General features: G+C 37.4%; 1 protein-coding gene across 2 annotated transcripts in view; it reads right to left on the reverse strand.

Annotated features, from left to right (window-relative positions):
• The window catches only part of Vcl (vinculin), a 115,956-nt gene that overhangs the window by 12,944 nt on the left and 80,580 nt on the right, over positions 1-22,432 (reverse strand). For both annotated transcript variants that reach the window (XM_046419687.2, XM_046419686.2), the window contains exons 10-17: positions 21,899-22,074; positions 18,261-18,451; positions 16,421-16,620; positions 14,839-14,967; positions 10,503-10,652; positions 8,159-8,267; positions 6,737-7,039; positions 5,475-5,599 (exon numbers count right to left, since the gene is read on the reverse strand). In XM_046419687.2, coding sequence (XP_046275643.1) covers positions 5,475-5,599; positions 6,737-7,039; positions 8,159-8,267; positions 10,503-10,652; positions 14,839-14,967; positions 16,421-16,620; positions 18,261-18,451; positions 21,899-22,074 — 1,383 coding nt within the window. The remainder of the gene's footprint in view (positions 1-5,474; positions 5,600-6,736; positions 7,040-8,158; positions 8,268-10,502; positions 10,653-14,838; positions 14,968-16,420; positions 16,621-18,260; positions 18,452-21,898; positions 22,075-22,432) is intronic.

The raw sequence follows: 22,432 nt of genomic DNA on the forward strand, positions 1-22,432 counted from the left end.
ACAGGACACCGAGCACACAAAATCACAGTAGACCAACGCCAAGACACATTGTTATGAAGATATCCAATATACAGAACAAAGAGAAAATATTAAAAGCTACAAGAGAAAGGAAGCAGATTACATTCAGGGGTAAACCAATAAGGTTAACAACGGATTTTTCATCACAGACGCTGAAAGCGAGAAGATCCTGGAACAACGTATTTCAAACACTGAAAGACAATGGATGCCAACCAAGAATTCTGTATCCAGCAAAATTAAGCTTCAGGTACGACAACGAAATAAAAATCTTTCATGATAAACAAAAGCTAAAAGAATTGCAGCCAGAAAACCAGCATTGCAAAGCATCTTGAGCAAAACACTACACGAGGAAGAAATGAAAAACAATAACCAAAACCATCAGTGGGAAGTGCCTCTGTAAAGACAGAGGGCGGGGGGAAAGCTAATCATGGAGAAACAAACTAAATTAAAAAAAAAAGAAGAAGAAGATAAATAATCAAACATGGCTGGAAGTACAAACCATATATCAATAGTAACTCTAAACGTTAATGGCTTAAACTCTCCAATAAAGCGACATAGGCTGGTAACATGGATTAAAAAAACAAATCCAACAATATGCTGCCTCCAGGAGACACATCTGATTGAAAAAGACATACACAGGCTGAAGGTGAAAGGTTGGGAAAAAATATACCACGCACACAGTCCTCGTAAGCAAGCAGGGGTGGCCATCCTCATATCGAATAAAATCGACTTCAAGACTAAGTTAATCAAAAGGGATAAGGAAGGACATTATATACTGTTAAAAGGAACCATTCACCAACAAGACATAACAATTATCAATATTTATGCACCAAATAATGATGCTGCGACGTTCATAATACAAATTCTCCTCAAGTTCAAGAATCAAATAGACCACAACACAATGATTATGGGTGACTTCAACACACCTCTCTCACCATTGGACAGATCCTCCAAATAAAAGTTGAATAAAGAAACTATAGAACTCAATATCACAATCAATAACCTAGACTTAACTGACATATATAGAATATATCAACCATCATCAAGTGGATATACTTTTTTCTCAGCAGCACATGAATCCTTCTCAAAAATAGACCATATGTTATGCCATAGGGCAACCCTCAGTAAATATAAAGGGGTAGAGATAATATCATGCATTTTATCTGATCATAATGGAATTAAACTGGAAATCAATGATAAAAGAAGGAAGGAAAAATCCTACATCACATGGAAAATGAACAATATGTTACTGAATGATCAATGGGTTACAGAAGACATAAAGGAGGAAATCAAAAAATTCTTAGAGATAAATGAAAATACAGACACAACATATCGGAATCTATGGGACACAATGAAAGCAGTTTTAAGAGGGAAATTCATCGCCTGGAGGTCATTCCTCAAAAAAAGGAAAAACCAACAAATAAATGAGCTCACACTTCATCTCAAAGCCCTAGAAAAGGAAGAGCAAAACAATAGCAAATGTAGCAGAAGGCAAGAAATAATTAAAATCAGAGCGGAAATCAACTAAATTGAAACAAAAGAAACTATTGAAAAAATTAACGAAACTAAAAGTTGGTTCTTCGAAAAAATAAATAAGATCGACAGACCCTTAGCCATGCTAACGAAGAGAAGAAGAGAGAGAACTCAAATTACTAACATACGGGATGAAAAAGGCAATATCACAACAGATCCTACAGAAATACAGAAGACAATTAGAAATTATTTTGAAAACCTATATTCCAATAAAATAGAAGATAGTGAAGACATCGATAAATTTCTTAAGTTATATGATTTGCCCAGACTGAGTCAGGAGGATACTCACAACTTAAACAGACCTTTATCAATGGATGAAATAGAAGAAGCAATCAAAAGACTACCAACCAAGAAAAGCCCAGGACCGGATGGGTATAAAGCGGAGTTTTATAAAACCTTTAAAGAAGAATTAATACCAATACTTTTCAAGTTATTTCAGGAAATAGAAAAAGAGGGAGCTCTACCAAATTCATTCTATGAGGCCAACATCACCCTGATTCCGAAACCAGACAAAGACACCTCAAAGAAAGAAAACCACAGACCAACATCTCTGATGAACCTAGATGCAAAAATCCTCAATAAAATTCTGGCGAATCGGATACAAAGGCACATCAAAAAATTTGTGCACCATGATCAAGTAGGATTCATACCTGGGATGCAAGGATGGTTCAATATACGGAAATCAATAAATGTTATTCACCACATCAATAGACTTAAAGATAAGAACCATATGATCATCTCGATAGACGCAGAAAAAGCATTCGACAAAGTACAGCATCCCTTTATGTTCAAAACATTAGAAAAACTAGGGATAACAGGAACTTACCTCGACATAGTAAAAGCTATCTATGCTAAGCCACAGGTTAGCATCATTCTGAATGGAGAAAAATTGAAGGCATTCCCTCTAAAATCTAGAACAAGACAGGGATGCCCTCTATCACCACTTCTATTCAATATAGTTCTCGAAACACTGGCCAGAGCAATTAGACGAAATAAATTAAAGGCATAAAAATAGGAAAAGAAGAACTTAAATTATCACTATTTGCGGATGACATGATTCTATACCTAGAAGACCCAAAAGGGTCTACAAAAAAACTACTAGAACTAATAAATGAATTCAGCAAAGTGGCAGGATATAAAATCAACACGCATAAATCAAAGGCATTTCTGTATATCAGCGACAAAACTTCTGAAACGGAAATGAGGAAAAACACTCCATTCACAATATCCTCAAAAAAAAATAAAATACTTGGGAATCAACCTAACAAAAGAGGTGAAGGATTTATACAATGAAAACTACAAAACCCTAAAAAGAGAAGTAGAAGAAGATCTTAGAAGATGGAAAAATATACCCTGTTCATGGATAGGCAGAACTAACATCATCAAAATGGCGATATTACCAAAAGTTCTCTATAGGTTTAATGCAATGCCAATCAAAATCCCAACGGCATTTCTTGTAGAAATAGATAAAGCAATCGTGAAATTCATATGGAAAAATAAAAGACCCAGAATAGCAAAAGCAACTCTAAGCAGGAAGTGTGAATCAGGCAGTATAGCGATACCAGATTTCAAACTATATTACAGAGCAATAGTAACAAAAACAGCATGGTACTGGTACCAAAACAGGCAGGTGGACCAATGGTACAGAATAGAGGACACAGAGACTAATCCACAAAGCTACAACTATCTTATATTTGATAAAGGAGCTAAAAGCATGCAATGGAGGAAGGATAGCATCTTCAACAAATGGTGCTGGGAAAACTGGAAATCCATATGCAACAAAATGAAACTGAATCCCCTCCTCTCGCCATGCACAAAAGTTAACTCAAAGTGGATCAAGGAGCTAGATATCAAATCAGAGACTCTGCGTCTGATAGAAGAAAAAGTTGGCTCCGATCTACATATTGTGGGGTCGGGCTCCAAATTCCTTAATAGGACACCCATAGCACAAGAGTTAATAACAAGAATCAACAAATGGGACTTACTTAAACTGAAAAGTTTTTTCTCAGCAAGAGAAACAATAAGAGAGGTAAATAGGGAGCCTATATCATGGGAACAAATTTTTACTCCTCACACTTCAGATAGAGCCCTAATATCCAGAGTATACAAGGAACTCAAAAAATTAGACAATAAGATAACAAATAACCCAATCAACAAATGGGCCAAGGACCTGAACAGACACTTCTCAGAGGAGGACATACAATCAATCAACAAGTACATGAAAAAATGCTCACCATCTCTAGCAGTCAGAGAAATGCAAATCAAAACCACCCTAAGATACCATCTCACTCCAGTAAGATTGGCAGCCATTATGAAGTCAAACAACAACAAGTGCTGGCAAGGATGTGGGGAAAAGGGTACTCTTGTACATTGCTGGTGGGACTGCAAACTGGTGCAGCCAATTTGGAAAGCAGTATGGAGATTCCTGGGAAAGCTGGGAATGGAACCACCATTTGACCCAGCTATTGCCCTTCTCGGACTATTCCCTGAAGACCTTAAAAGAGCGTACTACAGGGATACTGCCACATAGATGTTCATAGCAGCACAATTCACAATTGCTAGACTGTGGAACCAACCCAGATGCCCTTCAATAGATGAATGGATAAAAAAATGTGGCATTTATACACCACGGAGTATTACGCAGCACTAAAATATGACAAAATCATGGAATTTGCAGGGAAATGGATGGCACTAGAGCAGATTATGCTTAGTGAAGCTAGCCAATCCCTAAAAAACAAATACCAAATGTCTTCTTTGATATAATGAGAGCAACTAAGAACAGAGCAGGAAGGAAGAGCAGGAAGAAAAGATTAACATTAAACAGAGACATGAGGTGGGAGGGAAAGGGAGAGAAAAGGGAAATTGCATGGTAATGGTGGGAGACCCTCATTGTTATACAAAATTACATATAAGAGGTTGTGAGGGGAATGGGAAAATAAACAAGGAGAGAAATGAATTACAGTAGATGGGGTAGAGAGAGAAGATGGGAGGGGAGGGGAGGGGGGACAGTAGAGGATAGGAAAGGTAGCGGAATACAACAGTTACTAATAGGGCATTATGTAAAAATGTGGATGTGTAACCGATGTGATTCTGCAATCTGTATTTGGGGTAAAATTGGGAGTTCATAACCAACTTGAATCTAATGTATGAAATATGATATGTCAAGAGCTTTGTAATGTCTTGAACAACCAATAAAAAAAAAGAGATACAAGTCACAGAAAAAAAATAAATAAAAAATAAATATGGGAAAATAAGTCAAAGAAATAAATAAATTACTGCTTTGATAAATTATTCCCTATATCAAGGTATTCCCAATAATGTTAGTTGGAGTAAGTATCTAAATATAATCACTATTTCTATTTCTTGGATTTGTATTTGCAAGATATTGCCCATTGAACTTGCTGCTAAATCATGGATTCAAGGTACTTTGATACTCCTCGCCAGTATCAAATGATTTTAAACTAAGGTTTGATAAAACTTTTTTAGAAAAGCATATATTACTTTTTTTCTAACAAGAAAAAATAACAGTCAAGTAAAGGAAAGAACCTATACAAGATTCTAAACACCATTAGCAATTGGGAACACATGAAATTTCCTCCTCACAAGCTGTGCAAGGATTTTACCACAGCTCACTACCTCATCATTCATTACATCCACACTTACCAAAGCCAGCTTCTCTTTTCCAGGCACACCCCATCACAGGAGGCCAACAGCACAGATACCTACCAACCCATATATAAGCACTGGATTTTTGACTCTACTAAATTTGGGAATAAAAATCAAGATCAGCCTCTGACTTAAGTTCAAGTAAAAGCTAAACCAAGCCACTTGATTCTTAAAATCTAAAATACAGTTTACTTCTCTCTCGCTACATTCTCAACACCCTGCTGCTCAACACTCCCCATCTCTCTGAATTTACTTACTCGGAGCTGTTCAAGGTCAGGTGGAGGAGGTGGGAAGTCAGGTTCCTGAGGTTGGAAGGCTTCTCTGACCTTGGCCACAGCTCCCAGGATCCGATATCCAGAGTCCAGGAAGCTCTTTTGCAGGCCTAAACACAAGATACTCTCATTTTCAGCTGGGTAGGTCAATGCCCCAAAGCACTGTCTGTCCAGCAGAAGAACTGGTTTCTATCAACAAAAGCTGAATGTGAAGCTGCCAGTAAGCATCATAGGCAGTGGCTAAAGGGGAAGGGAGGTAGGGTAAGTCAGATGCCCTGAGGCCTGAAAAGAGTAGGAAGTCTCACAAACCAGCTGTTCCTATAGTGTTGAGCATGCCTGCTCACTGGACAACAAACAAGTAATCAACAGATTCTTGGGCATGAACACTCTGGCCTCAGGTGGTACCCATCACCTCTCTGATGATGACACAGTCAAGAGTTATCTGCTCAATGCAGAATGTGGGACATGTCAGTTTCAGATTGGGCATACATTCCCCAGAGTACTTCCCACCTTTCTCCCTACTCCTTTGCTCTATTTGGCATTCAGCATGTTAGCCATTTATGCTGAGCTGGAATTCAGGAATCTTCAAAATATGAGAAACTCCAATTAGTGAACCAACTATGTCCTTTATGATGATGGGTTAAGAACATCAGAAAGATTCTGCCTGAGTCAGGGGTGGATAAACCAGCGCTTCCTTTCCACTCTCTCACTGGATTCTACTCACAAATGAGAATAGAAATATTGGGTGTTCAAAACAGGAAGGAATTCAGATGATTCCAACCAAAGGAGTGGCTCCAATTACACTCTCCTTCAGTGATACTGAAAATATGATCAAAATTCAGCTGAAAAAAAACCAGATTCTTTAGGGCCTAAGAGACGAGAGGTTAACTTTAGCCCTCCATATTTGACAGAAAAATAAAATGCTTTATAGAAAAAAATACACAAGAAGTTACAACAGTATTATATAAACTTATAAACATAAGCTTATATATTATGTATATGGCAAATTGATTAGTCATCTTTTGAGACATTTTCAAAATAATGATTGAACAGGGTTAAGAACTGTTTAGCCAGACAACATTAAGAAAGCATAGTGAAGCTGAACCAGTATATCTACACACCTGCCAATACTGCAGAGGTGTGGACAGAAAATGATTAGCCTAGTATTCTCAGACTAAGTGTGTGTAGACTTTGTATGTGGCAGTTGTGAGGTGCACCTTATCTCACCACCATGCTGTGTTGCTTACCAGGGTCAGAAATGTTTCCAGCCACAGCCTTTGCATCCATCACCATAGGGGAGATTGTTTTGCTCAGTTCATCAGAGGCAGCTTTCACAGCCTCACGGAACTTGGGATCCTCAGAGTTCTCCACCTCCCTCTTCGCCACCAGCAGGATTCGGTTGGCCCGACGAGCAATGCTTGTTGCCCCAGCAACCAGCATCTGAGGCTGAATGTTGGCCATGGCTACCTTACACTTGTCCAGATCTTTTTTAATTGCTTCTTCAGAAGCATCCAACAGAGATTTGGTATCAATGGCTTCGTCCACCAGCCCTGTCAGGAGACCAAAAATGGAATTTAATTTCTGTTTTAGAAGAATAAGAGACTCCAAAATATTCATTTCTATTTGTTTCTCATGATAAACTACAATACTCTCTCTTTCAGCTAAAAGTTATCCCTACACAATCGTAAGCTTCCAGGTAAACACCACGGAAGAAAAAAGTGAAGACACAGTCAGGTAGGCTATATGGATTTGCAATATTTATACCAACCGTGGTCACTCGTCTTGTATCCACCACAGACAACCAGAAATGCAAAGACATCAGGAGGAAACCAAGATCATGTCTGAAACCTTCACCACATCACCACGTTATCTGTTAATAACATTTTCTCTCTTCCCGTCTCACTCCCAAGCCATCTGTTTGTTGTTGGTAGCATGCAGTGCCCAAGATGAGCCATGCAGAGGATTCCAATAACCCTAAAAGCCTGTTTCTTGTTTCTGTTACCTCTCTTCAGACATTGCGAGAGCTCCACTTTCATCTCTGGCTGCTATAGACCCCTGTCAGCGGGTTCTGCAGGGACAACGAAGAGCCTACACTCTTCATTTCTTCCCTTCTCTCCTATCTCTCCCTCCACAGAGAATGAAGAAGATTCAGAAGTGCTACTTGCTACTTCAGTCGTACAGACACAGGTTTGTTGGTGGTTGGTTTCTTCTGTTCTTTTTTTAAACTACGTAGTTGATAAGTTGGAGGAAACTCTGAGACAAGTTCTATTAAATAGTAGCTATTGTGGTTCCTTGAAATGTGAACCCACTGAAAATGACAGGGACACCCACTGTATCCACGAACACCGCCTCCTAGCCTCTGAAACTGAACTCTGCCTCAGACTGGGCAAAGACACTATTCAAAGAGAAGATAGGAGCTGTAACAATAAACATCACACTGGGAGGGTGGCACTGAAATAAAAGAGACTCAAACAGTCTCTCTTCAGACAAAGTTGCAAGGCTTGAATGAGAAGCCGACACTGCTCAGCAGCCTTAATCAGGGCCAAGAACACTGTTGAGCACATGACTGTCCCTTTATCCAATTATAGCTGAGTAACAGAACCAGTCCCACTTGGGGCTCTCAGAACTCATTCCTCATGGATCAGACAAGAACTTTACAAAAACTCTACCTGTCATTTTTTCAACATTATCAATCCACTGGTTCTTCATGGTTTCAAAATGTTCATAAGCGGCTTGATTTCCAGGGTTCCTCAGTAAGATGCGAGCAGCTGAGATGACCTGACAATGACAAAACAACTTTTCAACACCAGCAGAGTACCCTCATACTCAAATTACAAATCTGCAATGAAGCCTTCTCCTCTTAACCAAGAGATGGCACCATAAAGCCAAAAACTGACAGGTCTCTTTAGGGTGAACACACTAGGTTTGGCTCCCCAGAGTAGACTCTTTGCAGAGAGGGGGGAAAATGTCAATGGCCGTGTGTGTGTGTGTGTGTGTGTGTGTGTGTGTGTGTGTGTGTGTAATGAAACCCAGGACCTTATGCATGCCAGGTAAGCACTCTACTACAGGCCACAGCCACAGCTCCTATAGTCTGATTTTAAGGAGATAAGAAAATTACAAAGTGCTTTCACATCCATTTCTTAGTTAATCCTGACAACAACAACCTGTGCAATATCTCACTTTGCAGATGCAAAAACCAACACTCAGAAAATTTAAGTGGGTTGGGGCTGAGGCTGTGGCTCAGAGGTAGAGCGCTCACCTAGCACGTTCGAGGGCCTGGGTTTGATCCTCAGCACCACATAAAAATAAATAAAATAAAGATATTGTGTCTGGTTACTACTAAAAAATAAGTATTAAGAAAAAAATTGTTTAGAAAAGAAAAGAAAATTTAAGTGGGTTGCTCAAGAGGTCCTGACTAGTCAGTGACAGTTTTGGGGATAGAAGGAAATAACATTTATAAGTATCTGGTAAAATATAGGCTATACATGCATATGTTTACTCCTACGAGCAATCCATTAGATTTGTTAGTTTCTTTTTTCTAAGGTGAGAAAACCAAGCTTCAGGGTCTTAGAGGATTCAAGTTCGGTACTCATTTTTTCCAAAGTTAGTAACTTTTACACAATACCTTTATTTTATTTATTTATTTTTATGTGGTGCTGAGGATTGAACCCAGTGCCTCACATGTGCAAGGCAAACGCTATACCACTAAGCCACAACCCCAGTCCCTAAAGCTAGTAACTTAAAGCTTTTTCTCTTTTTTAGAAATCTGTTCTATACTCAAAGTTTGTTTTATGTTCCATTTTTATGGAGTTTTTCAAGAAAGTTAGACACATATGTATTTTATGATTTTTTTAATTGGATGAATGTAACCTTTCAGGAAGGTCTAATTTGTGGTAGGCATGTAGTTCAGTGGTAGAATACTTGCCTAGCACATGCAAAGCTCTGGATTTGATCTCCAGCAGCACAAATATGGAGAGAAGCAGACAGAATGTATGAATTTAATTTGCTAACATGTGACATAGGCAAAAGCTGATAATTAATAAGATATGCTCTCTTCCCACAAGTTCCTATGAAAGTCAGTATTATAGATTTATAAAGCCTAATATGGTTCCCTGTGTATTTCAAGCCCTTAATAAATATCTGCTGAATACATGAATGAAAAAAAATAAATTTTCTATAATCTTAATAGAAATTGCACAAACATCAAGCTAAATCACATTGAACTGATTTTTAAAGAAAATCTATTACCTGTTACGACTTTAATTCCTGTGCAATTTGTTTTCTTTTTTTCTCAATTTTCTTTGCTCCCAAATGTACTAGCTATACTTTGATTATATAATTCACTGTACACCTTAGTTATACAATTAAGTTAAAAAAAAGAAAACACACTATGGAAACAACTGGGCTTTTTTTTCTTTTCTTTTTTAATTTCCTCAAAGAGATGTCAGGGAAAAGATATAAACTCTAAAATATAAGCAATCTAACCTCTCAAGATCATCTAAGAATTTTCCTAACTATATATGTATGTTCATTAGAAGAGCTGCTTTACTAGTTTTTTCTACTTCTGTTTTGGGGGAATAGGCAGGGAAGCACTGGGCTTTAAGCCAAGAGGATTTACCACTGAGCTTTTTACTTCCCCAGACCTTTTTACTTTTTATTTTGAGACAAGGTCTCACTAAGTTGCCTAGGGTCTCACTAAGTTGCTAAGGCTGGCCTCAAATTTGCCTCCCCAGTTGCTGGAATTACAGGTATGTTTCACCACACCCAGCTTTATTTTTACTTTCAAAACTAATATATGGCCATTATTTAAAAATTCAAACAATACACAAATGTATAAAGTTAAAAGTCTCATAAAATACTAATTCTAGAAATCACTAAGTTTCACACTATGAATATTTTTTAATGTGATCATACAGTTGGTATTCACAATTGTATAGAAAGTGTTCTGTAATTAACTTTCTTTACTGAACACTGTATAATGAGTATTGAAATAAAGAGCAAGCAAAACTCAACCTGGGGTGTGAGTTCTCGAGCAGTCTTCACTGATGCCTGAATGCCTTCCACTGTTGATTTATTAGCGGTACCAACAGCAGCCGCCTTCTCTGCTGTAGCTCCAAGCCTTCCTGAATGGTTTTCAAAGTTTGCTGCCCTCTCATCAAATACCTTGAGGAAAATACAAAGACATTAAGAATATTTATTTCATGAAAAGTTGTGCTCCAAGTTCTGCTGTCATGTATAACTAATTAAAATAAAAAGAAGATTTATTTCAATAAAATGGCTCAGGCCACCTAAGAAAAACTCCTTCTTTAAAGCAAATGCAGCACCTTCTCTAATGAAGATGTTAAGAGATGACATCAAACTACTGCTGAAACTATAGTCAAATGCAAAATCTTGACCACAATATACCTCCTCAGAGGTTTAGCCTTAGCCACAAGCATCCTGTATACACACTTACGCACACAAACACACATGCACACACGCACATCCCTAAAGATAAAGACTAAGGCCAGTTTCCAAAAAGTTTATCCTCTAATCTGAAGAAGACATACAAACCTTACTCAGCTACTATAGGTAGTTGAAAGCATCGCAAGCTTAGGACTAAAGTCCTAAACTGAGTTCTAGCTTCCAAAAAAAAGTATCCCTCATATATCCCATTACCATTAATGTTGTAAAAACTCTTCCCTTGACCTTCATAGAAAAAATGATACCTGGTGCTCATACTCTGGACCTGACACAGGGTAAGGATAGCTGACTTTTATTAATCCCAAATGCAAAATTATCTACTTATTTGTTATTCAGTTCTCAAATTATAAAAAGTTAACTTTTCCTTCAATGTGAATACCATGCAAGGTTATATACCACAAATAGGGCTATTTAACCTACTTGAAATGACAAGTTCTTCTGTCATTTATTTGGATAACATTTTTAGAAGTGACACTTGAAAAAGCAAGGCATACCAAATAGCACTGGGTCAGGCTTACATTACGCACAAAGGATGTCAGGAACTCCCTACAGAATACATCCTCTTTATTTACCTCCTCCTGAGGGTCTTCCCACCCAGTTCAGACTCAAGGCAGATAATCTCTAAAGGTTTCTTGGCTCAAACAAGTTCTGATCTCATTGCCAACGTTCTAGGATTTACGTGGTTTTTTTTTGCGGGGGGCGGGAGGGTTGTTGTTGTTTTTGTTAAATTTTTGAGACAGTCTTGCTAAATTGATCTTGAACTTGACCAGGTTGGCCTTGAACTTGCAGTTCTCCTGCCTTAGCTTCCTGTTTTGCTGGGACTACAGGCCTATACCACCATACCCAGCCTATGTCTATCCTCTTGAGTCTCTTTCCTATCCTGGTCTCTTGGTTAGAATTAGTTTTCTAAATTCCTGCCATTTCATGCTCAAAACTTCTGCCTGAAATCTCTGATCTCTTACTCCCCTTTTCCTGGTCTCAGTCCTTGTTTCTTTTTCTTTCTTTCTTTTTTTATTATTATTATTATTATTATTATTTTTTTTTAGTGTTTTATTTTTTGGTGGTGGTGGTACTGGGTATTGAACCCAAAGCCTTGCACATCCTATGCTAGGCAAGTGCTCTATCACTGAACTGCAGCTGGGAATACAGGCATGAGCCACTGCAACTGGCTCAACCCTTGTTTGTGTATACATGATGCTAGTGGCTAAGGCTAAACTTCTGAGAAGGTATATTGTGGCCAAGATTTTGCATTTGACTAGATTTTCAGCAGTAGTTTTATGTCATCTCTTACCATCTTCATTAGAGAAGTTGCTATATTTACGTTTTTAAAGGAGAAGTTTTTCCTAGCCGGCCTGAGCCATTTTATTGAAATAAATAACTGGTCTTTTGGCATCTCCTCCCAAACCATATATCATGCTCCCTCTGATTTAACTGACTGCTTAGTATAATTTTCTTGGCACTCAACCAAAGTTTACTGACCATCAGTGCTGAAGATACCAAAGTAAATAAAACAATATCTGCATCTTAAGGAGATCACAGCCTAGTGGGGGAAAAAGAGCCAATAGATACTTGCAATATGGTATTCTATGTGCAAAAATAGAGCTAAACACTGATATTATGGGAGCAAAGGAAAAGGTAATTAACTCTCCAGGAAGTAAAGCATAATAAAGAGGAAAAAGGTAGAAAAAAAGAAGGGGTAGACAAAACAAAGACATAGGAAGGGCAGAATATTCAAGAAACTACAAGCAACTATGTATTTCTGGGGCATAAACTGAGAATCAAGGGTTTGTAGGAAATTGACATAGAAAGGATATTAAAAACCAGATCAGAGAGTTCCATTTTTATCCTGTGTTGAAGATAAGTCTCACTGATGCATTTAACCAGGAGAACAGCAGGACAAGCTGGTTTTTGTTTTTAATTGGTGGTCTAGTGACAGATTCAAAGAAGACCAGTCAGAGTTATGCAGGCATGCAGGAAGTGAGGAATAAGCATCAGAATCAGAGCTGTGACAACACCAATGGAAAATAGAAAGGATTTAAGAAATATTTGTGAGATCAACTTAAGATGCCTGAGTTATTTATTGATATGAGAAGATGGGGAGAAGGAAAGTCCATGGTGACATGCAAATTACCAAGGGATAACAGAAGGTCAACATATGCTGAGGAACTAATGAAGCATCTAGCTGGAAAGGATGAGCAAATAGTTGGATCTACTAGTCCAAAAATCAAAGAAGGCTGGAACAAAAGAGTAGCAAATCATCCTAGCCTGAGGAGACCATGAATTGAACTGCCTAGTAATTGAGGCCAGAGAAAGAAAATAGGGGTCAGTAGCAAATAAGAATAACACAAACCTTCACCTTTGGATTAGCTTGCCTGACCCAAAAATCTGTTCTTTGCTGCCAGTACTATAAAGGCTGAAAAACCAAATACTTGCTTTTCCAGATTCTTTTGCAGTTGAGGTAACCATGCAACAGAGTTCTAAACAAGGAGACATAAGCGAAGGTCTCCTGGAGGATTTCTGGGAAAGCCTTTACTTTCTTTCATTCAGCATTAACTGTGTGTCAGGTATTACACTAGGAACTGGCAATAAAGCAATGACAAAATGAAGTCTCTGCCCACATGGAGCTTTCATGCTAATTTGAGTGACACAGACAATAAAAATAAACTATATCAAATGTTGATAAATGCTATAGAGAAAAGTAAGATAAGGAGATAAAGAAATCCCTGGGATTGGAGTTGCCATTTTAGGTAGTAATCCAAAAATGATATTTCAATAGAAAACTGAAGAAAGTAAGTGAATAATAAAATCTGTGGAGAAAACAAGTGCAAAGGCCTCAAGATTAGAACATATACAAAAGAACCTCTATTCTCATAGAGAGGAATATGCAGGGGGTGAATAATAATACCAACATGAAGTCAGAAAAGTAGACAAGGAACCAGATCCAATGGTGTGATGAAGCCATTTTTACCAAATATGTAAAATATGCCTGTCTCTTCCCAACTTTGCTTTCAATAACTTCATGTTAAAACAGCCATGCTGGGAGTATTTACATCGTGAATTCTACAAACATTACAAGTCAGATTTTTTTGGTTTTCGTTTTACTGGAGAGTTGGTTTACCAGCACATCACTGGCCTTACTGTTCACTGTAAGGACTCTGATTTCACTTTGGGACAGGGAAAAACTACTGGAAGGTTTAGAGTAGAATAATGACATCAAATGATTTAAAATGCCTGTCCTGATTTCTGTGTTGAGAACAAAATGTCCTAATAAACAGTTGAAACTGGATGGGGCTGGGGATGTGGCTCAAGCGGTAGCGCGCTCGCCTGGCATGCGTGCGGCCCGGGTTCGATCCTCAGCACCACATACAAACAAAGATGTTGTGTCCACTGAAAACTAAAAAAAATAAATAAATATTAAAATTCTCTCTCTTTCTCTCTCTCTCCCTCTCCCTCTCTCTCTCTCTCTTTCTTTCTTAAAAAAAAAAAAAAAAAAAAAAACAGTTGAAACTGGAGTACCCCAATTCCTTATATCTTCCTGCCTTGAACATGACACCTGGGGCAGTAAAAGTCATCACATACCCTAAGGAAAAGACCAAGAAAACCATAAGAGATGCCAGTTTTCATGATTTTTAGCTTCTGAATCAAGCAAGGCCAGAGCTACCTACTTCCATGTTTCTTGTGATGTCACTAAACTCTCTGATGGTCAAGTCTTCTACTGTTTGCAATTAAAAACCTTCATAACTAATATACTTGGTGGATTAAAAGATCCCCCTTCTACTCTTCCACCTACAACTTCCCAGCCAGTGCTGCTTGTGTACCCTGTAACAACATTTTACCTTTACAAAGAGCTGCCCAACAGAAGAAATGGAAGCTCTTAGATACCTACCTCTTCCCTATTGGGTGCATCAGGAGGGGCAGTAGCCGCCACTGCCAATAGCTTGATGGGAGTTGTGGTATCACTGAAAACATCTGACACCTCCTGAGTCATAGCCTCCTGCATCCTGGCTTTCAGATCCTTAAAAATAAAAATTTATTTTATTTTTCATTGTTTAAAAATGAAAATTTCCAGCAACATCCCCAAAGCATATACATTAATGTCCTTATTTCACTAAAATATTCATTCTCTGAGTTTAATTCAATAAATATTTATTAATATCTGTGTACAAAACACTGAGCTAGCACAGGTCAAAATTATGAATCCTATCCTCTAACAGATTAATGTTTAGTGAAATAGATAGGACCCCCAAGGAATTTTACTTCTTTTATAGGTGGGAGAGGAGGACTTACTGAGGATTAAAATTAACGGGTGCTTTAACTGAGCTCCATCCTCAGTTCTTTTTAATTTTTTTTTTTATGTATTTAGTTGTAGATGGACATAACACCCTTCCTTATTTATTTATTTATTTATTTACTTACTTACTTATTTAATGTGGTGCTGAGGATGAAACCCAGTGCCTCACACACACCAGGCAAGCGCTCTACAACTGAACCACAACCCTAGCCCAGTTCTTTTTAATTTTGAGACAGGGTCTCACTAAATTGCTGAGGCTAGTCCCAAACTTGCCGTTCTCTGCCTCAGTCTCCTATAGCTGGGGTTACAGGCAGGTGCCACTGCACCCAGCACTTTTGCTTCTTTTCTTGGTGGTCTTTATGAAATGACACTGAAAATCATGGGGTTGAGCCCAAAAAGGTCTTGAGTTCTCGAAGACAGAATTCCTCACTGTTCCCACAGCTGGAGAGGCCTGATGATGACCATGGTAACTATCTGGTGGATGCAATGTTAAATTTCTAAGCAATTTATTATCTTAGGAAGTACTAAATCAAGAATGGGAAATTAAGAAATCTCAAAAACAAAGTATATATGTATAGATTTCTTAACATGAGTCTAAAAAAGAGCATTCTTAGAAGTCACATGCTCTTTTTCATAGTTATTTCACTTAGTCCAAGTTAAGTTTTCTCAATTTATACAAAGAAATCCCCATCACCCCATTTTTCAAGGTAGGTGACAAATACTGACTGGTGATACTGGAGATGATTTTAGGTGTTATGTAGACAAATTATTTTAATAATTATGTATTTCTTTTTAAAATAGTAGGGAAAAAAATACAACCAGCTCATCAAGCATAAGATTTCAGAATTATTACAAGTTTTTTTTTAAAATTTAAGTTTTAAAAAGAAGTCCATTTTAAGAAAAATGTTAAATAAATAAAAGTACAAGTGAAACATGAACAGAGCAAAATTCATAAAAGAGTTCATTGAGTGAAATTTGGAAAACAACTTAAGTCATTATCACACACTGGTGAGCTTTTTCCTAATAATTAGCTCTAGATTTCCTTATATCTTTGGTCATACTCTTTGTTTTCCTAAACTCCAGAAATTATGTATTTTTAATTATTTTCTCTCCCATCCATAATTTTTTAGTAATGATAAGTATAAAACGTCTAATGACATGTGCTCCTAAATTCTACCTTTAAGGAGTCTTGGAGCTGTGATGCAAGTGCTCTGGCCTGAGGACTTTCCCCTTCCCCTCTGGCAGCCAGGTCAGCCAGCTGAGCTGTCAACTGGTCCACACGGTCACACTTGGCAAGAAGATCTTGACGATAAGGCCCCATCATGACATTAGCCAGACGATGTCCTTCAGCCACAAGCCCCCGGATGGCAGCCTGACCTGGACCAAGAAGAAAACACTAAAACTCACATAGACCTAGAAAAGGTAACCACAATGGCATTCCAGTTGTTTGTTTTTTAAATAATATTTTGTAGAGTGATCGTTTCCAGACAAAAGAAAACATTTTGGAAATACAAAAAAGCATAAGTAAGAACAGACAAATTATGCTTTTTTCCAAAGGCGGGGGTTTGCAGAGGATTGAAGCCAGGCCTTCATACATGCTAAGTACAGGCTGTATGCCACTAAACCACATCACCAGCCCCTATATGTTAACTTTTATTCTTCTTTTTTTCTTTCTTTCTTTTTGTGGTCTTCAAGATCCAACTTGGGGCCTTATACATGCTACGTAAGGGCTTTATCACTGAGCTACACCCCAAGCCCAACTTTTATTCCCTGATTCTTTTCTTTAACCCAAGTATTTTCCCACTTAACTAAATATCTTTTAAAAACATGATCTAGTAGTAGCAGATGTAGTTCACTGGTAGAGCCCTTGCCTAGCATGTGCAAGGCCCTGGGTCTGAATCTCAGCACTACAAACAGTAACAAACATAATCTAAAAATCTATGTAGCATTTTATCATATTGACATACTTAGTATTAAACATTCAAACTATTAACAAATATTCTTGTTTTAACTCCTTAGGAAAAAAATTACTTCTTAGGAAAAATTCCTACAAATTGAATTGCTGAGTCAATAAATATGAACTTTTTAAAAGTTTTTGACATAATACCAAACCTAAAAAGTCTGTACTAATTTATGCCTATATCTGTAAGATATGTGCCTGCCCAATTCCTTAGCCCCTTATTGACACTAGATATCACCAATTTAAAAATGTATCTGTTGATCCAACAAATATGTCAAATGGAGTAAATAGATCTTTCAGCTTTAGCAGACTTGCTATCACAAAATAAATTTTTACAAAACCATTCTTAAAATATCCCCAAAGTCAAAATTTTAAGTTAAAAATTTTTCAGGTTGATTGTGTGATGAAAGAGACTTCAAACTAAAATAATGTTAAATGCCTTTCACTATTTTCAAAAATTATATTTATCTGGATACTTGGCAAGGACTGTGAACACAGAAATACTATAAAATAGAAGTATACATAGAACTGATATTAATTCAAAGTTTCACTTTTGATATGAATATCTCTCCTGTGTGTGTGTGTGCACATGTGTGTGCATGTGCACATGTGCACAAATGCATGTGTCCATTTTGGGGGAAAGAAGGGGGGTTATATTGGGGATTGGGGGCCTCTTATATGTTACACTATGTAACACTCTACCACTGAGCACTTTTTTGTTTTGTTTTGTTTGGGTTTTGAGACAGGGTCTCACTAAGTTACTGAGGCTGGCCTTGAATTTGTAATCCTCCTACCTCAGCTTCCCAAATTGCTGGGATTACAGGTGGGCACCACCATTCCTTGCTGCCATGAGTATTCTTCTATTTGCATATATCAAAATCATTCTTTCTTTAATGCTTCTTTGCTAAATCATAGGGATTATATTGGCTATATTTGGAAATGGAATCACACTGAAAAATGCCTGACTCACCAATGACTGAAGAACCCTTTCAGCACCTTATTACAAATGTTACAAGACCCCTATCAACAACCTGCTTATTTGTGCTAAGGCCCTTACCGACACCCCGGTCATCCACTGTAGGATTATCAATCCATCGCTGTGCTTGCTCGATTTTGCCCTCAAGGTGGACAGCTGCTTTGGCAGGTCTGCTGTTTGCCACAGCCCTGTTGGTTTTGGTCTGCAGGTTCTGAAGGGCCGTGGCCACCTGTTTGGCCAATGCTCGAGCCTCCGGGGAATCTCCTTTCCCCCTACAGAGAAAAGAACAGCCATTCTGTTAAAACAGACTGTTTACATTGAGATGACTTTGTTGCTAATGAAAATGGTAATGAGATGACAAATTGCTAATGATTATTATTAACTTTGGTTGAAAATAGTGGCTTATTTGGATCTTAAATAAGAACTTATTAATTTAAATTCAAAATTTTTGTCCTGGTTAAGGCATTAATTGTGAGTTTGAGTCAATCTAACCCAACCAAGTTCAATCATTTGGTTACCTGAGCTCAATCAAAAACTAGTAGGTTACCTGCATACTCAGTCTGCCAGTCCTGAAAACACTAGTTACTCGTGGAATTAGAAGTGCTTAGATAGCCATATTTGCTGATGTTGTAGTAGTAGCAGTAGTAATAGTAGTTGAAGCAGTTATAGTAGAACCAGCAGTACTATCTTTTGAGTCCTAATCCTGCAAGGTTACTGTTGCAATCACATTTCTTTTATTATTTTATCCTCGCCACAACTCTATAAGATAAATACCAATATTATTTTTAAAAAAGAGAGAAACAAAGTTAAAAAACTTGTCCTACTTACTTTGATGGAGTCAGTCAGGGTTCAAACATGGCTCTCTGACTTTAGAGTGCTCACTATTAAAAGTACTATCTGTATTACCTTATGTCATTACTAATAATACCCAATGATTGAACTGAGTGGTTATTTAACTCAAAGACAACTAACCATTGTCAGTAAACCATTGACTCAATTGGTTCTCAAAGTATAGTTTAAATAAAAGTCATCTGGAGGGCTGGGGATATTAGCTCATTGGTAGAGTGCTTACCTTGTATACACTAAGGCCCTGGGTTCAATCCCCAGCACCCCCCAAAAAAGAGTCATCTGGGATCTAACTTTAAATACAGATAATGACCACCATCAAAAGAGATTCTGATTAAGTATGTCTGGTAATGGGGTCCACATTTTTAAACAACCTCAGATAATCCTTGGTCCATGCTGCAAAAACATCACATGGCCAACCTGTGGTAGGATCTGGAGCTAAAAATTTATTTTAAGTCTGGGCCATGGTAGGTCAAAGCCAGAAAAAGAACCTCCAAATAAATAAAGACAGCACCCAGAGTTCAGCAGACTTAGAAGACACGATGGAGCTTCCAGGATACTAAGAGGTAGAGGGAGGGGCTTTTAGTTATCTAAAAAAATCTAATAAGGTATAGCCACAGTTAAAGCTGTTAGATTCTATTAGATACCTTTATATATTTTCAATAATCATCCACTTTTTTACTTGAGCTAGTTCCTTGCAACCAAGAAACCTCAACAGAGTATCAACACAAAAATTAAAAGACAACCACAAAATTATGTCACAATGAGCAATAACTACCTATTAAAACCTATTCCAAAGATTTCAGATTCTTACCAAGAAAATATAAAGAATTTGATTAATTTTATATATCAAGGGCTGGATATATAGCTCAATAATAGAGTGCTCACTATTAAAAGTACTGTCTGCCTAGCATGTGTGAGGCCTTGAATTCAATTCCCAGCAACAAAAACCCAACATTTTTTACATATCAGACTACTCAGGCATAGAAAAGTAACCTTAAGACTAATCTCACCTGTAAAAATATTAACCCATCTGCTTAAAAGATACTTTTTAAGAGTTCCTTTATAATTTTAAGATTTTATAGCCTTCCCCATGACAAAACTAGACAAAGAAGTTATTTGCCATGTTCTGATCATGGCTACTCCTATGCCTGGAGGTTATGTATATGTATGTTATAATAAGTATAATAATGGCACAAGTGACCACACATGAAGGTCTACTGTTATCACTCTACCATTAATTATCTCTTCATCACTCCGAAACATTAATAAGTGCCTACTATGTATATAGACTTGTATTAGCTCCCAAAATACAGTTTCTCCATTTGAGTATTTTAAAATCTAATAAATTATAAACAGTGGGCACAGTGGGCACAGTGATATGCACCTATAATTCCAGTGACTCAGATTGGGAGGTGGGGCTGAGGCAGGAAGATAGCAAGATTGAGGCCAGCCTTAGTGAGACTTCTAATTTAGCAAGACTCAATATCAACTTAAAAACTAAAAAGGACTGGGCTGGGGCTATAGCTCAGTGGCAGAGAACCTGCTTGGCATGCGTGAGGCACTGGGTTCAATCCTCAGTACCATATAAAAATAAACAAATAAAATAAAAGCATTGTGTCCATCCATCTACAACTACAAAAAAAATTTAAATAATATAAAAAGGACTAAAGATAGAGAACACCCCCGGGTTCAATCTCCAGTACAAAAAAAAAAAAAAAAAAGTAACACATTATTTTAATGAATTAACATTGAACAAAAGACCTTTGTGAACATTATATTTTAAAATTGGTAAATTGCCATTTTTCCTGACACACAATCAAGATTTGGGGCATAAGACAATGGTGTTCAAATGACTGACCTTGATATATAATCAAATTTGAGCTGTTATTCAAGTTGGTCTCTGTCAACACAACCTCCCGCCTAAAGTATGTCTACAAACTTATTTTGTAGCACTAGGCAGGAATTTGTTTTCTTAGCCAACACTATCCTTTCAGTCAACATAAAACTTCAAAGAACTCTAAAGTATCTCTCACTAGGGGAAAAAAATTAGGCATTGTCTCATGGAAGGACAGAAAATGAAACATGCAGGTTAAATGAAAAGCAAAATATCCTGAAAGACTAGGGATGGAGGACTTAGGTAGAATAGAATTATTCTATGGCATTATACCCTTATTAGCATGTGTTGCAAACAGGAACATATTTATCAGAACAAAGGAACGCCTCTTTTCCATATAATCAAAGTAAGTACACAAAAGCCTTTAAGAAAGGAATCTATGATAAGACTGGTGTTAAAGGAACAATCAACCAGAAAAGGATCTTTAATAATTGCTACCTAAGAAATAACACTGTAGAGAAAGGAAGAAAGTACTTTCTTATGATTCTCCCCTTCTCCACATACACACATAAACACATGGGGGTTTTATTCATAGCTAGCTACAAAAATTATTTTCCTCATATATCTGAGAAACAGACATGTCATAAACCTGATGTAGCAGGAATATCCTAGCTTAGAAATTAGAAAAACTTAACTTTAAAAAGGAGTTCTTGGGCTGGGGTTGTGGCTCAGTGGTAGAGCACTTGCCTAGCAAATTGAACTGGGTTCAATTCTCAGCACCATATTAATAAATATTTTTTTAAGGAGTTCTTAGCACACTAAAAGTATTACTTTAAAAACTATGTGATCGGTAATAAATTAATAAGCCTCATGTCACAGATACAATAAAGGTAATATCTGATCTGGCCAATACTACAGTGGAGGAGTATCATACATGCATTTAACCTATGGGGATTCAACTTACATGTTCATAGGGGAAAAGGAATAGGAAAGAGAGAAAGATATTAAAGGACAATTAAAAGGACTGAATACATACTGCCTTCGTAAATCTGCTAATTTAGAAGTCAGAGCAGATATTTCTCCAAGGGAACGCAGAATGTCATCTCTCTCTTTAGGATCATCACACAATTCTGCTATTTTCCGAGCTTCAGCCAAAGCCCCTCGGATCTGTTCTTCTCCTTCAGGTCCACCATTTGGATCTGCAAGCCAATTCTACAGACAGAAAGAGAGAATACTGCAGTCTACTCATGAACCACATTTAATTAACCTTAACAAAGCCATCAGAAAAAAAAAAAATCTAAATCCTATAGCACACCAGTAATTGTTTTCTAGAGTGATAATTATTATTGTTTTATAGAGGTGTTTGGCTTCATTCTAAGATCGAATCAATCTCTCATCTTTTTTTTTTCCTTTGGGAGTTGGAACTCAAACCCAAGGCCTTGTGCATGCTAAGTATGTGCTTTACCGCTGAGCTATATCCTCAACCCCTCCTTCATCTTTTTAAAAACAACTTTGTTCCTATCCATTAGCATAAAATATCTTGATAAACCTTTATCTCATCCTTAATCAG

The sequence above is a fragment of the Marmota monax genome, unplaced genomic scaffold (assembly GCF_021218885.2).
Source record: "Marmota monax isolate L192 unplaced genomic scaffold, Marmota_monax_Labrador192_F-V1.1 WCK01_AAM20220418_F8-fsc00019, whole genome shotgun sequence".
NCBI lineage: Eukaryota > Metazoa > Chordata > Mammalia > Rodentia > Sciuridae > Marmota > Marmota monax.